This window comes from Glossina fuscipes, unplaced genomic scaffold, assembly GCF_014805625.2.
Source record: "Glossina fuscipes isolate IAEA_lab_2018 unplaced genomic scaffold, Yale_Gfus_2 1, whole genome shotgun sequence".
NCBI lineage: Eukaryota > Metazoa > Arthropoda > Insecta > Diptera > Glossinidae > Glossina > Glossina fuscipes.
Genome location: NW_023998415.1, coordinates 46950516 through 46965622, shown reverse-complemented (window position 1 = coordinate 46965622; position 15107 = coordinate 46950516). Strand labels below are relative to the sequence as shown.

The window sequence follows — 15107 nt, the reverse complement described above, 5'->3', positions numbered from 1 at the left end:
ATGTTTGCAATAGAGACTACTACAGTTGGGCAGACGTACAGTTGGACAGACAAACAGACGGACATTCTTATGGAAATTCCGAATCTGTGATTCGCCAAAAATTTATATATAGATTTTTCGGATTTTGAAGCTTGCTTGTGTACGTATTGAGAAGAAAAACTCCAACACGGACACATGGACAAGCTTAAATCGATTTAGAATTTGATGGTGATGAAGACTGTGTGCACTTTGTGGGATCTCTGACGCTTCCTTCTGGACACTGCAAACGTTTTGACAAAATGGATATACCCCTCACCCTTCGGCGATGGTTATATAGAAAGAAAGTCAAGTGATGCATGTTGTAAAGTTTTCTTCTAAGATTAAAACAAATTCGTTCTCTCTTTTTCTATATTTCTCTCGCCTTCGTTCTCTTGTTTTTTCTTTCTCTCTTTGTGCATGTTTTTCTGTCACAATTGATCTAAAATTTTTTTCATTGCAATTAACTTTGAACGATACACTTAATTTTTGTTTTGGTTGTTTTAGTTGTTGTTTTATTTATTTATTTATTTATTATTATTATTATTATTATTTTTTTTTTTATTATTTTCCTAACTATTTTAATCCTAAATTCTCTTAATTGCCTTGTATAGAAGAGTGGCCGTTTATTTATCTCATTTCAGACAGCATAGGATTCTCTCTGTTTTGCTTATATTATTTGTCTGTTGTGTTTTACATAATGTCGTCCGTAGGCTGTGTGGGTTGTTGTTCTTTTATAAATGATTTTAATGCATTTATAAAAGTTGTTGCTTAACTTGAGTTTGTTTTTTCTTTTATTATTTTCAAATAGATTTTTTTTTTTTTGTTTTTGACTTTGTTTATTTGTTTTCTCGCATAAGATAATTTTGCGCTCACGCAACCCTGCGTTTTGTTAAGTCTCCTGACCTAGCCAGTCGGTTAGCCCAGCTATTAAGCAGACGTTGATTGCTGCTTGTTGTTGGTTGTTGTGTTAAAATCATTTGCACCTCGTAAAGTTTAAGGAAAAAAGAAAAAACAAAAAATATAAAAATAAATAAAAAATAATAATAATAATAAAAGAGTAAAGAAAAAAATTACAAATCATTGAAAATAAACAAAAAAAAAAAAAAAAAATTTGAAGAAACTTTTGTGGAAATTTTTTCTTTTTTGTAAAAAAATGCATTAGTGACTTTTCTAAGCAGATAAATAAAGTATTCATTTAAAAGAGTGAAATGTTATAAAAAAAGAAAAAAAAGCCGTTTATTTCAGTTAAAGCTATTTATATACAAAATAAAAAAATAAAAAAAGAAAACTTACGCTAAAAGAGTACTTCAAGAATATTTAAGTGTAATTTCTAATAATATAAATTTTTTATAGCTTTTATCGTCAATGTTGTGTGCTGTGTCGTGTGGCTAAAATTAGAGAAAATTTCAAATATCATTTATTCTCTAACTTAATCATCAGATGTTTAACAATTTTTATTATAATTTGCTTTTGACATTTTACAGTTACTTTTCTATTTGTCATTTTGTTTATTCCGCTGTTCTATTTTTATATCTTTACCGTTAGATGAGTGCTTAGTATTTAAAAAAAATTCTGGCACGCCCCTTATATACTTCTTCTTGTTTTTTCTTCTTCTTCCTCTTCTTTAGTACGGATGAGCTATTGTTTACAGTTTACCTACTATTAATTTCCGTAAGTAGTCTACTTCTATACAAGATCGGTGTGGACAATTTGGATGACATCAAAATGTGTCCCTTTTATAACTTGTTTTCATTTTAGTCTATTATCTACGTTTGTGTATTAAACGTTCAGGAATTATTGACGCATTATCTGCTCTTAGGTTAAACTATGTCAAGTTAACTCACCTGATAATAATTTAAGGGTAACTGCAGGGATGCAACGACTTATTGATGTGATCGTAGATGGTGGAAAAAGATAATAAAATCAATATAAATTCCGTTAGGAACTTAAACGTTCGAATTCCCAACATCAGTTTTAATTGGTCTTCCAGCCCGAGAAACTTGTCTAAAAGAGTAGTACGTGAAGTGTTTACATTCATCATCATACATCATTCATCTTAATTGATTTATTATTATATTATAATTTTGATATTGCTTCGTTTTTGTGTCCGGGCCATCTCTGTTAGGTTGTCAGTTTAAGAGAGAAGAAGAATGAAAGAAAGAAAGGAAGAAAGAAAGAGAGGGAGGGGGAGGGAGACGAATTTAATTTCATTAAACCTTTTGAAAGAAAAAGTTACATTCCTCTAAAATCTAAAATTATGGACAACGCTTTTCATGCTGCAAGCATTAATCAAAATGATGGGAGAGAATCGACGAGATATGTTAAAATAAATCGCAAACTACTACCTCCAAGGTGATGCACGATTTTTGGTGACTTAAATCAATGGTCTCTTCATTGGAGAACATTAAGCGATTAACCAAAGTGAACTTTTTGCTCATGCCACAATATATGATCACATTTATGATGGAATATCATTATCACAAGCCATTGCCAACGAAATTCCACCAAAAAGGAAACGAATTTAAATCGAATTCTTCTCCCGAAAATTTTCATATCAGGCAAACCGAAAACAAGTATTTCAAGCACCAAGTTGCTGCTGCTGATTTCGGAAATTGAGATCGTATTGGGGCCGCATTTGCAAATTTAATCAGTTAACTGTATATGATGAATATATCTAACATGATTCGTCCATTGATCCTTATCGGATATCTTTATAAAATTTCATCCTTCCGAATGTGTATTTGTCATAATAATGTATTTTGGAAAATATTTTTGTTGATTTAGTTCAGTCATTTCATTACACTCTAATTTCATATTGCAATGCGAGCGCTCGACACAGTTAACGGGTTAAAAGATACTTTATTTTAAATTGCATTTTAATGATGTAAATTATTGGTACTTTTTTGACAGAAAAGTTCTACCCGAGTACATGTTTCCATATCAGTCATCCGGCATTCGGATAAGCGAACATCAACTTGAACGGACTGACATGTAAACCAATCGGGCGAGTTAGATAAATAAACTCCATAATACACGCTGATAAAGAATATATTTACTTAACCAAGTCTTTCAGGTGTATTTCTGGATGTTACAAGCAGGGCGAACAAATAAGTATGACTGTGGTATTTGCATTACAATGATCCTGATAACAAATCTTTAAAAAGAACGCTGAAAAATGAAGGGAAAAAATCCGATCCGTTTTGATCATTTCAAGTAGGCCGACAACAATTTTCTGGATAGTAAAATATATACTATAGTTAGATTCGTGTGATTAGATCTCAATCAAGATTAGCAATAGCCATTATAGCCTTATATATATACATATATATATCCCTTAACTTTGGTAAAGCCACCCTACACAGGAATAGAGCTTTTCAAGCCTTCGCTTGACCTAACTCTTAATCTTTTTATATTTTCCAACATTGATATGGTTAAGGGTGGTTTTACATTTAATCCCCTTAGGAATAAGAAAGAACCTTTTGTGTTCAATTGCGTTCTAATAATAATTGTGACCAAAAAGTAACATCAATATTCAAGTTAAATTGCGCGGGTATGCCGAATATCAGACTTGGATCTACGCATGCGACCCAGATTAAATATCTCGCGAATAGTGAGCCAAGATTGAAGAAACCGCATTAAATTCGCTCAAAAATCAAGCTGATGTTAGCAATTTTCTTCAATTGTCGCGGTGCTGGGGACTGTGAACTCTTTCCGCCGGATCAAACTGCTAACAGGCGGTATTATTTGGGTTTGAGGATTACCTTGAAGTCGACGAAATAGATTTTGAATAATAAATAGATTAAAGAAAATCAAATTGATCGTACTTTTTGGGCATAGTAGGGCACGTTATGCTTTTTGTGCAGAATCCTTATTGCAATTTTTATAGTTTCGACAATGCCAGCGGCTCCGAATGTATTCAAATTATAGACTAGATAATAATCAATGGCACGGAATTTGAAGAACTTATCTTCTTCTTTTTTTTTTTTTTTTTGCATGCAACACTGAGCTATAAACTAGATAGGATTTTGCATACGCCCAGGCATGGACATAAAATGCCATATGAATGGTGGAATAAAAGCGTACGCGTACCTTATGCGGGCTATTACTGGTAGTATATAAGAAAAGATTTTCCGCATTTACGCTTGTATTCGTACGATATTGTAAATGATGGGTTAAAAAATTCGATACAAATCGTATATAATTTATTTTCTCTTGATTATATTTGGAATTTTAATTTAAAGGATTGGCGATGGTGGCGTGGGACGGTGGGTTGGTTTTTTTCATTTAAAAGCGAATAAAATCATTGCCTCCGTTTTCATTTTTTTTTGTTTTCATATTTTTTGCTTCTTTTATTACAACAAGTTTATGTAAATAAATTCTAGTTTATCAATTTTTTTTTGTTTTTGACTTTTTGGCTTTTTGGCTTTTTGCCCAAATTGCTTTTTTCTTTTTTCCTGTATTTTTTAAAAATTTTTAGAATACATGCTTGAGAAGCATTCTATCTGTGTGTTTTTCTTTTTAATATTTTTATTCATTTATTTATATATTCTTCTTCGTGTTGTCTCATAACTTATATTCACTTAATACCTCTTGTTGTTATTTAGCATAATGTTTAAATTTCCTTTAAAACGTCATCAACGTCAACAACAGCAGCAGCAACACCAGCAGCATCAACATTACCAAAAATCCGCTTCGTCACCTAGTAATGAAGGTTTTATTTTTATACGTTGTGCTCATAATAACAAAATCAACAATAACAACAACAACAGTAACAACAGCAACAACAACAGCAACAGCAACAGCAACAATAACAGCAACAACAATATTAACAATAATAATTATCAGAATAATTGTGATAATTACAATAATAATGATAATGAGAACAACGTATGTGTTTATTGCGTTAATGATTACAATTAGGAAATTAAGTTTCTTTTTCATACATATTCAATACTAAAAGTGTCTAACAGATATGTCATAGCATTTGCAAGGTATGCAAATAAGCCAAGCACTCACTATAAGGCAAACGCTTTAAACCTTAAAAAAAGACCTAAGTCAATAACTTCACTTTTAAAAGGTTTAAGGAACCCCTAGAACGATGGATTGCACAATTTTTATGCAATGACTCGTTATAGTAATGGTAGAAAGAAATTCTGGAACATTTGTCGTATTTGGTTGCAATTTTCCTAGACGCAAAGCTCAAATAGGAATTTGATGATTTGGCCATACTTGGACGAATTCCATATATAAAGTACATAAAGCCTCCATAACAAACACTGGCAATAACCTAAAATATGTAAAAATATTATAGTCAAACTGAGGTGACCAATAAATTATCCTAAGTCACTTTATCTAATTTCTGATCGTTTCTGATTTACTTTTGCGATACTCTGTTTCCCCCTTCACGAGAGCGGATGCAAAACATGCATTGACATGGTATTCACATTTCCCAAATTTAGGCTTTAGACCGATTTTTTTTATAAAATCCAAAGGCTTTCCTTTCACAGGAACTGTTGTGCGGCATGGGGTTCACAAAATTACTTCATCTGATATCAATTGAATATGCCAAGAAACAGTGGAGCGCAGTGATATTCCAAAACGAATTTATTTCCAAAAGGTTGCTTCTACTAAACTTTTATTAAAAAATATATAAAAAGTTGCGACCTATCGATGGGACACGAAGAACATATGGATAGACGGATATACGGATAAGGTTAAATTGAATTTGAAATGATTTTTTTCCGAATCCCTTTATGTAATAAATGGTGGATCTATCTTAAATTCTTCTCGATATAGAACTATTTTAATTCCCATAAGTGAGGGAAAAAATTGGTGTTCACTTTGATGATCTATAAAAGATTCGATTTGACGCTATAGCCAAAAATGCTGAACTATATGTTAAGAAAGTAGCTTTAAGATCTACTTAATAGTTTAGGTTATATTTGATTGCGAGGTGAATCCCTTAACAAACGTGAAACTTTTGCGAATTAGGGGCGTAGCAAAAACTTGATCGCTTGAACCGGCATTCATAGTAATTTTTAGATCGATACCTATAGCATATATTGTGTTTAACTAATAGCAATACTTAAGTTCATATTTCGGAGAGCTTCAATCTTGACAGGGAGATATGATTGAGTAGCTTCTGATCCCTAGCGTTAAGTTGCACACTTCCTTAATTCCTTTCACGACTTATTCACATAGGTTTTCACGATTTCATTGCTTTCCTAATTATCTGATTTGGCAAAATACATTGCATTGTATAGTTGGGTGTTGGGTATGCACAAAGTCGGCTTAAGTCGTTTTAAGTTGTTTTTTTTTTTTTTTAACATTAGAAGTTAAAATTTAATTACATCGAGAGCACAAAGTTAAAGAGAATAATTTTTCTTGTTGTTTCTTTATTTAACACTTAATTACTACATGGCTTGTTTAGTTAAGCCCTAAACTCTTCGCTAATTTGAGCTCTCAACTCTTTCATTATAAGAAGTCTTTTCATTTAGTATTCATTATGACTAACCATAATTATGGAATTTTCCCACGCGTTGAAAGGTTATGGCGATTACCATCTGAGTACTTTTACCTTCAGAATTTATCAACGGTATTCGAATAATCTGCAAAATGAGATTTGATTTTTTTGCCAAAACAAAATTATATTAATGACTGTATGTATGTATGCAACAGAATCGTCATTCCTATGATAAAAATAAATACATCATTTTATTTCATATCGGACTTGTACTTTCCGCGTCTTCTCCCTTTCACGCGTATCAAAGGTATCTTAAAATTTACGCTTGCAACGCCTAGAAAGAAAGATGCTTCAAACAATCCACAAAGTATTAATATTCCTGATCAGCATCAAATTCTGAATGGATTTAAGCATGTCTGTCTGTCCGTCTGTCCGTCTGTCCGTTGTTGTAACATCTGTCGTAAACATTCTCTTATTCCTTTGGAAGTTCTTGCACGCACGTTGGTAAAATGTGGGCTAATCCGATCGAAGGACACGTCTAAAGTACTACGTAAGCTGAGAACACCTCACCTTTTTTCTAAAAGAATTAAAAAAAGAATTAAAAATAAACTATAGCAGATAAATTTAGAAAAATTTCGACATATATTCTATGGGCGATGCCGCAGTACCCGTACGAAAATGGGAGAAAATGAACACGCCTACCTACCTATTATCATAATGTATCAACATTTGAGTTTTTCTTCTACTCATAAATATACAAATTTATATTTTTCATTTTCTTCAATCTTTCGTATAGGGTATGGGTGATGGGTAAAAAAATTTCGGTATCGAATTACTGGACTGCACGGGTTTGCTAGCATATACATACGTTTTTTCTTTTATCGAAATTTTCCATGACCATTTTGCTCAAATCGTTGATGTAAGATTGAATCGCCTAATTCAATGTCATGGGTGTTGTGGGGAGAAGAAATCGAATGGTGCCAATTACCCTCTTCAAAGTTGACGATGTTACGTCAACATTCCAATCAAAATATTGCTCAACAATGAAAAGGTTTTGCTCTCGCGTTTAATGCTTCCTTTTTACTAACTTTTCCCTAAACTGTCAGATGTCAATTTTTTTTTTCTTTAGGGTTGTCAACACTTTGCCGCAGACTCAAATCTTGCTACTATGTTCATTGATGAACCCTTCCATTCAGCTAATAAGACTTACTGAACCTGTTCTGGCCTGTGTAGGATGTTTTTTCTCTTTAAGCTTCTTCCCATACTCATGTAGAAATTTAAAAAAAAAAAAAAAAAAAAAGCTTAATGAAGTAAGACTTTCAGTAAATGTTATGCTGATGGGATGAAATTGTGCAAATTTTGATTTATCTCTTGCTACTGTGAATACTTGACACTTGGGTACGGGGGTTCATTAGAAATGTGAAACAACACATATAACTTTTGTGAAAATGATATAAAATGTTGGGTGAAAAAAATCAATAGATTTTTTTATCTGAATTCCGTATCCAAAATATTGGTTTTTTCCTTCGAAAAAGGTATAAAGGGAAAATCGGTGAAAAATCATTCGATCTCGATTCTCTTGTCCAGCCTTCGAATAGAACGACTACAGTTATTCAAGAACGAATAGAAAACCCTTATATAACAATACCATATTTGCTATTGTCCGTGGAATGCGTTGCCATCGAGTCTGAAAATTTTCGATCCTTTCTTGAATACTTTCAGGAGAAAATTGTCCCCATTTCTAAGCACATAATGCATATTTTGTTGTTGCTGAGAGTTAATGGAGCAAAGAGATTACTTTTACAGTCATCTAATTGACTTGTATATTCACCTTTGTTCTAGTTGCCTTTCGCAATTGAAATGTATCCAGTAACTATGTAATAGGGCTAAGGCTTTTTAGATACTTAATAAATAAATAAACAAAATCGTTCGACTTTTTACTTATCTTCGGGTTTTAATTGTATCTCATAACAAAGAAATACAACTACATTTCCTGTTTCAATTCTTTCCTTTTCCGTTATGGATGAGACAAAGTAAGAAATTCATTCGAAATAAATATTTTAAGAAGAATATCATGTAAATAAATAAATAAATAAATAAATAAATAAATTTTGTTTATTTCGTAGACATCTGAAGTATTATTATGAACATTATATAAATGTTTAATAAACAAATATTCTAACCGAATAGGGCCGATCATTAAATTACCCTACAACACTACGGCGAATATAATATTTCGCTTGTTTTCGTCTTAGATTACCAAAAATTTAATTTTGGTACCATGATGAGAACCCTTCTATCACATAGGAGGAACATAGTGTAGATCTTTAGACATGAAGTCTTCATTTTCAAAGGTTCCTTGGATTGTAAAGATCTTCGCAAAATGGATTAATGTGGTCAAAGCCTCAAAACTATTCTAAAACAATATCTAACATAACTATCTATAACTTTCATCTTGTTGTCATAAAGGATTTTTTTCGGTTTTTATTTCAAAGGAGTTCCAAAAAACAGTCCCATCTGACTCAAATTCCCCATATATATTTTCCAAGCGAAAATGCTGCTTTCTTTCGTTTTTTGTCAACAAAGGTTAAAATTTGGAATTTTTGTTTTTTTTTTTTTTGTTCGCAAAAATGGCCCAATCCAATACATTTTCAATAGCGTTGAAGCTTGTACAAAATCTTGTTAGAAAATTGCACAAACTACTGATTAAGAATCAAGGTATATAGACAGAGTTAAGGCGAAAAGAGTGACAGACTGACGGACAGACAAATAGATAAGCTTAAATTATTAAAAAAAAAAACATACTGAATCGATCGGAGAGTCTATCTCGACTCCATCTGACCGTTACACATTGTAATTTCATAAACTTAGCATATCCGGTAAAACGAATAGTGTAGAGTATAATGATGCGTCGGCATAAAATCAATTTGGATAAATTTTGTTGCGAATAGAATTTCGGTGTATTTTGCAAATAATAATTTTATAATGCTTTACCTGTTCGTGTCGGTGAGGATTGACACAGAATTTCTGATTACGAATAAACAGTGAAATCGAATACGTATTGAGAAATAAAGTATTAGTTGTGCTTATTGGAACACTTGCTTTATAAGCAAGGGTTTTATCGGGCGCACAACAGTGCACCCGTAACGCGACAAAGAAAAGCATACTCGCATAATAATTGTAAAGAAATAGTGAAAGTGAATGAAGGCAACTTCTGAGAAATTCTCTAATTTCAGTAAATAAATTACTTTATGCCCGCAAGCATTATTAAATAAATATTGTAAGCCGTTGTTAGTAATAGAATTCATAATTCAACGAAATATGCTATGTATCACGAAATTATGAAATATGATATAGGAACGGAACGGAACGTAGCGGAGAAATTTTATTTTTAATACATCAATAAACGGACGATTTTATCAAAACCTTCGTCAGAATAAGATCTTGACCCGCTATTACTGTGCGTTTTTGTGTGGGTTTCGGGCAATCATGTTTGCAAAAAAATAAAATTGAAACTTAAAACTTGAGCATAATTTCTTAGTTGACATCCGGAGATTAAGTTTGTAATTAAAAAGAATTTATTTATTTCGTTTTTGCTTTGTTTTATGTTTATTATGATCAATCAGTTAGGGTATGTCCGCTATTCGCGTAATACGTCGGCGTTCGGTAAGAAGTAAGAGAAGAAAGGGATAGGAAAGCGAAAGCAGTCTAGTGGGTGGGTGCGCAATCAGTAAGTTTTATGCCTTTAGCGATTAAGCATCCACTGTAACTGCAAACGACCAAAGGAAACTCTACCGCATTGAGACTCGAACCCGCGAATACGGACTAAATTTAATTGAACTTAAAACCTAAAGCAATCGATGAATGAGAACAAAGTATCTTATAATCTTTATCTATTAGCTTAGATGGTTAGCAGTGGGCGATAGATCCCTGACAAAGCGAACACTAGCGAGCATAGTTGCTCTCCCTTATTCGTTTATTTATTAAAATTTAATTAATTTAATATGAAAAATTTGTGCTTCCCTTGTTAAGCATTATCGCAAATGTTTTATGTCATTCGTGTGTATGAATCGATTTAGGTCTTCGTGCCATATGGTTTTCATCATTCATTGGTTATATGGTTGGGTAAACAATGAAATGAAAAAAGGAAAAATTATTTAAGAGAATGTTTAGCATTCACATATAACAACATGATAAGCATATGAGCATAACAAACAATAGAAGGAACATTATTGTGTTGAAAGCATAGGCGCACAGTCTTCATTTTTGATGGAACCTATTTTTAAGTTTTTTATTTTCAAACCCTAAGAGCTTAGATCACAGAATGATTTTATTAATACAAATATATTGCATAAGTAATGTAAGTTTTTTTTTTTCGTCTTTTTTGCTTTTATTTTTAGACTGTTCAAACTTCTTGGCGTCCCCAATTACCACTTCCTAAAGAAATTCCAATATCTGACGAACACATTAATCGTTTTCAATACGACGATTATCAACGAGAAATCGACATAGTCGATGTAAATCAAAGAATTGTCGACCACAATATAATGGATCGTTTCTATCACAAGGATAAGAAGGATGCGACGACGAGCGCTTTAAGCACCTCGCAAATGTCGCATGCCTCGAGTGGCGGTAATAAGAAATGGTCCTTTGGTCGTTTATTTCGCCGCAAGAAGGAAATCGAATCGGAATCATCAACCGAAGATGATCGTAGGGCCGGTTTTTCGCCATCGCAAAAACATTCACGCGCCAACGCCGCGACAATAACGAACAAAACGAAAAAACAGAAAACTGCAAATCGTGGTAGTGGTAAAGTGAGCAACGGCGCCGAACTAGATCGTGTAGTAGTTGTTAATCAAAGCTTTTTAAATGATAAACAACATTATGGTCATAATGCGGAGACTGAGTTTTTCCTGCCCGTGGAAATAATGCCAGTCCCCAAAGAACATTATTATCAAAATCAACAGGCTCAGCCACAACAGCCAACGCAATTAAAATCGCAACAACACCAACAACAACAACACCAACAACAACAGTACCTGCCACATGCTACAATAATTAATAAAGATCATCATAATCGATCACATATGAGCCGTTCAGCTAACTCTTTAGAAAGACATTCAGCCCGTTCGATTCAGAAACATCGTTCAGATTATAAAAGCCCGCCGATTACTAATTTCCAAGGTAATGCAATCGTTTGCAGCTCGAGTGAAGAAGAGCTTACTTCACTTAATTCAGCTACATTTTCAAAGCATCGAAGCGATGAGAGCGCGTACAGCGGTAGTCAGGCTGGATGCAACAATAATCAAAATCGAAAGAGTCGCGCAGCTCGCAATGAACGCTATTATAAACGTTTGTCACGTGACAGTGAGAATAGTAACGGTCAAATACCCGTTAATTATACTACGCCCCCACCCACTTCTGTACATAAATGGAAAACTCAACCAGTACCTTTATCTATCTACCAAGCTTCTAAGGAAAGTCATGCTTCCTTGAAGGCGTTAAAACCAAATTTTCAAATTATCAATTCTAACAATGGATATCAGCATAGCAAGCTGCGTAATACAAGCAGTTTGCAGCATGTGGCTCCGTATGTACAATGGAGTCATGTTCAGCAACGACCAAAGAACTTACAAAACTCAGTCAATGATGCCAAGAGAAGCATAAGCTATGATAGTCATATTCACTTGCAAAAAGTTAACAATAAACAGCAAACCAAATTACTGCCACCTCCTCCGCCTCCCCGAGATCCAACCAGGCGTGTTAATATTACAGGTCACCTGCAAAATGCCAGCTACGGTGACTTACGTCCGATTTCTTATGCATTTGACCAAGTTGGCATACCAGTTATGCCAGCTAACGGTTTAAACGGTCGTTGTGTTTCAGACGATAAAATTTGGGCACAAACATCACATTATCAGTCGATAAATTCATTGAATGTACCGCAAGTGAAGCAAAATCAAAGGACCTGCAGATTTACAAGTCAGGGCAAGCATGGCGATCAATCCGAGAAAACGTCTTCGCCTAATGGTTTAGAGTTTCATTACGTGGCCGATGCTGCTCCGCGTTCTCGAAAACCCATCCATTTATTGAATCAAAGTAGCATGCCCGACGAAACGAATGATCCCCCTTCATCGGGGATTTTACGTACGACAAAAAGCGGCCTGCCCAGTTCACCACCAACATTAAATGCTTCCGAGTTTTGGAAGCATTTAGATAAAGCTGTCGTGCAAAATCAATCACCTGCTAATAGAGGTAGACATGCAGAGCGTGCTACCATGTTGAATGGTTCGACGAAACCACGTTCAGTATCTTCGTCAAGAGTAACTGAATTACGTTCTTATCCGATACCCATGTATTCAGAAGTCTATAAGCCTAAACGGAAACCACAAGTTTCCGCGACTTCCACCGCAACGCTTCAAACGAGTACTGATGAGGTAGACAGTGTTATTTGTGGTAGCTTGTTTATTAAACCATCGTTGGATAATGAAAAAACCCGCGTAGAAATACGTAATAAGGATGTGAATAAAAGCAATTCAATGCCCAATCGTTATCAAAGAAGATCTAGCGCGGATTTAAGCTTGACTAAGCTTGATATTTATGACGCTTCCGTAACCGAAAAGAATGAACAGCAACACAGTGCTCCCGTGATTTTAGATACGCCTTTACCGTCAAAGAGAACAGTAGTTGGCCTCCACGGAATTCCGCAAATAAGTTTTCCACGTAAGAAACCAACTAATCTGGAGGAAGCCATAAATGAATTGGAAGCCATCTACAAATCTTTGGGTTTGACTGATGAAAATGAGAAAAAGGAAAATACTTCCACAACTGCCGATTTCGAAAAGTTTGCTTTAGCTCATGCCGATGAGTATGAAGAGGAAGATTCACCGACTGGAGAACCTGATCCTATTAGAGATGATGTAGCCTATCGCAACATTAAATTGGCAAATTTACAGCATAAGACTGTCGAAAAACAGCCGCCTTTTGGTATACCATTAGGTCCAATAGTGCCTGCAGCGAAAACTGACTATTTACATATTGAATCTGGTGGAGATATTGTATGTGTTAAAAATAGTAAAACTCCAGACGTGGTAAAAGATGATTTGGCTGTGAGAACGTTAAGAAAAGAGCCGCCTGGATCAAAAGAACGTTTCGTATATCCTACGGAAAGTTTGATAAAGAAGAACAGAGCTACCCGTACACAGTCAGCCAATATCTATTCCTTAATACAAAGGGATGCCGCTAAACCCTCAGGGGGTGACATTTTGTCTTTATACTACGAGTGGGCGCCTAACGTTGATCGATCAGGTAGTATGTCGGATATACATAAAAATAATTCGCCCAACGATATACCATCCACTCTTAAATTATTGCAAAGTCTCAGAGAGCAGGAACAGGAGGTACAACTTGTAAAAAAAGCGACTGTACCGTTCCGGCATCCCAGTCAAGGGGGCGCTATATGTCAGCTACCAGAGGTTTTAAGAAATCCAGTGGCAAAAGATGAAAAGTCGTCAAAACCTACACCGTTGCCTCGAAAATCAATAACTCCGGAGCCTTTAAGTTCTACGACATCTCAAATGGAAGAGGCATTAAATAAAATAGCTCAAGATGCTCAGGAGAGTAGCATTAAATTAACTCAAGAACTAAAGGAGCTAAGAAAGGAGGCTTTAATTACTGCTTCTAAGCCGAAAAATACGCAGCCAGATGAGAAAAATTTAGATTTAGAATTAAGAGAGATTGAAAAAGTTTCTGAAGCGGCCAAAAAATGTAGCAAAATGTTATTGGATGCTTGGCCGGTTGGAAAAGAAGAGCTGAGTCATAAGAATTTGCACAAAGAAGATAAATTGATTAAAGCAATAGATCAAGTTTCTGAAGCTGCCAATAAAGTTTGCGAAAAAATTTTGAACGATATGGTCGTCAATGAAACGGCGAAAATCAACGATAAAACGTTAATGAAAAGTTTGGAAAGCATGCAAACTTCAACTATAGATGATATAGCTAAACGTTGTATGCGTCAACTCAAGGATTTGGCTGAACCAACCGATTATGATAATGTGCGAGTGGGAGAACGTAACATGGTGTCAACCTGTAATGTTGAAACTATTGAGCAAAATCGCCAGCCTCTAAAAGAATTAAGTAATTCTAATCTTACAGAATATCGCGGCAGCCATAGAGTTGTAACAAAGCCGAACTCAGTAATTGAGGAAATCGATCAGATAATGAAAGAATGTGAAGATCAGGCACGCGATCAAGGTCAAACGAACAGTAAAGACCAAGCAAATGCTGGCGACAAAATGAATAAGGTAAAGAAGAGTGAAGCATCGAGTGCAACGACCTCTTCATTTTCCTCGTCCAGTGATTGTTTGGTTAAGTCGTCAAGCCCATCGGCTAGTCGACGACAATCGTCGAGTATAACTTCCTTCAATCCTTATTCGTCTAGCGATTATATTAAATCACCTAGTAGCGATTTTCAAGCACCTAGCACCGATCCCATTAAAACGTTTAGCACTACTTCCTATGATGTACAAACGACAACTAACAGTGCCACTTCAATTGTTACCACTACCACTAATAGCAATGTTAGCTATTCACCATCATCGACACCGCCACCGCAACCGCAACCGCA

At 34.6% G+C, this 15107-nt stretch overlaps 1 protein-coding gene across 5 annotated transcripts in view; it reads left to right on the top strand.

Annotated features, from left to right (window-relative positions):
• Positions 1 to 15107, top strand: part of LOC119632721 (supervillin) — a 297800-nt gene that overhangs the window by 10230 nt on the left and 272463 nt on the right. For 4 of the 5 annotated variants that reach the window (XM_038025795.1, XM_038025798.1, XM_038025797.1 and 1 more), the window contains exon 2: positions 10882 to 15107. In XM_038025795.1, the coding sequence (XP_037881723.1) occupies positions 10882 to 15107 (4226 nt within the window). Of the gene's footprint in view, positions 1 to 10881 lie in introns of those variants that run through there. The other variant, XM_038025800.1, reaches the window with a different exon arrangement.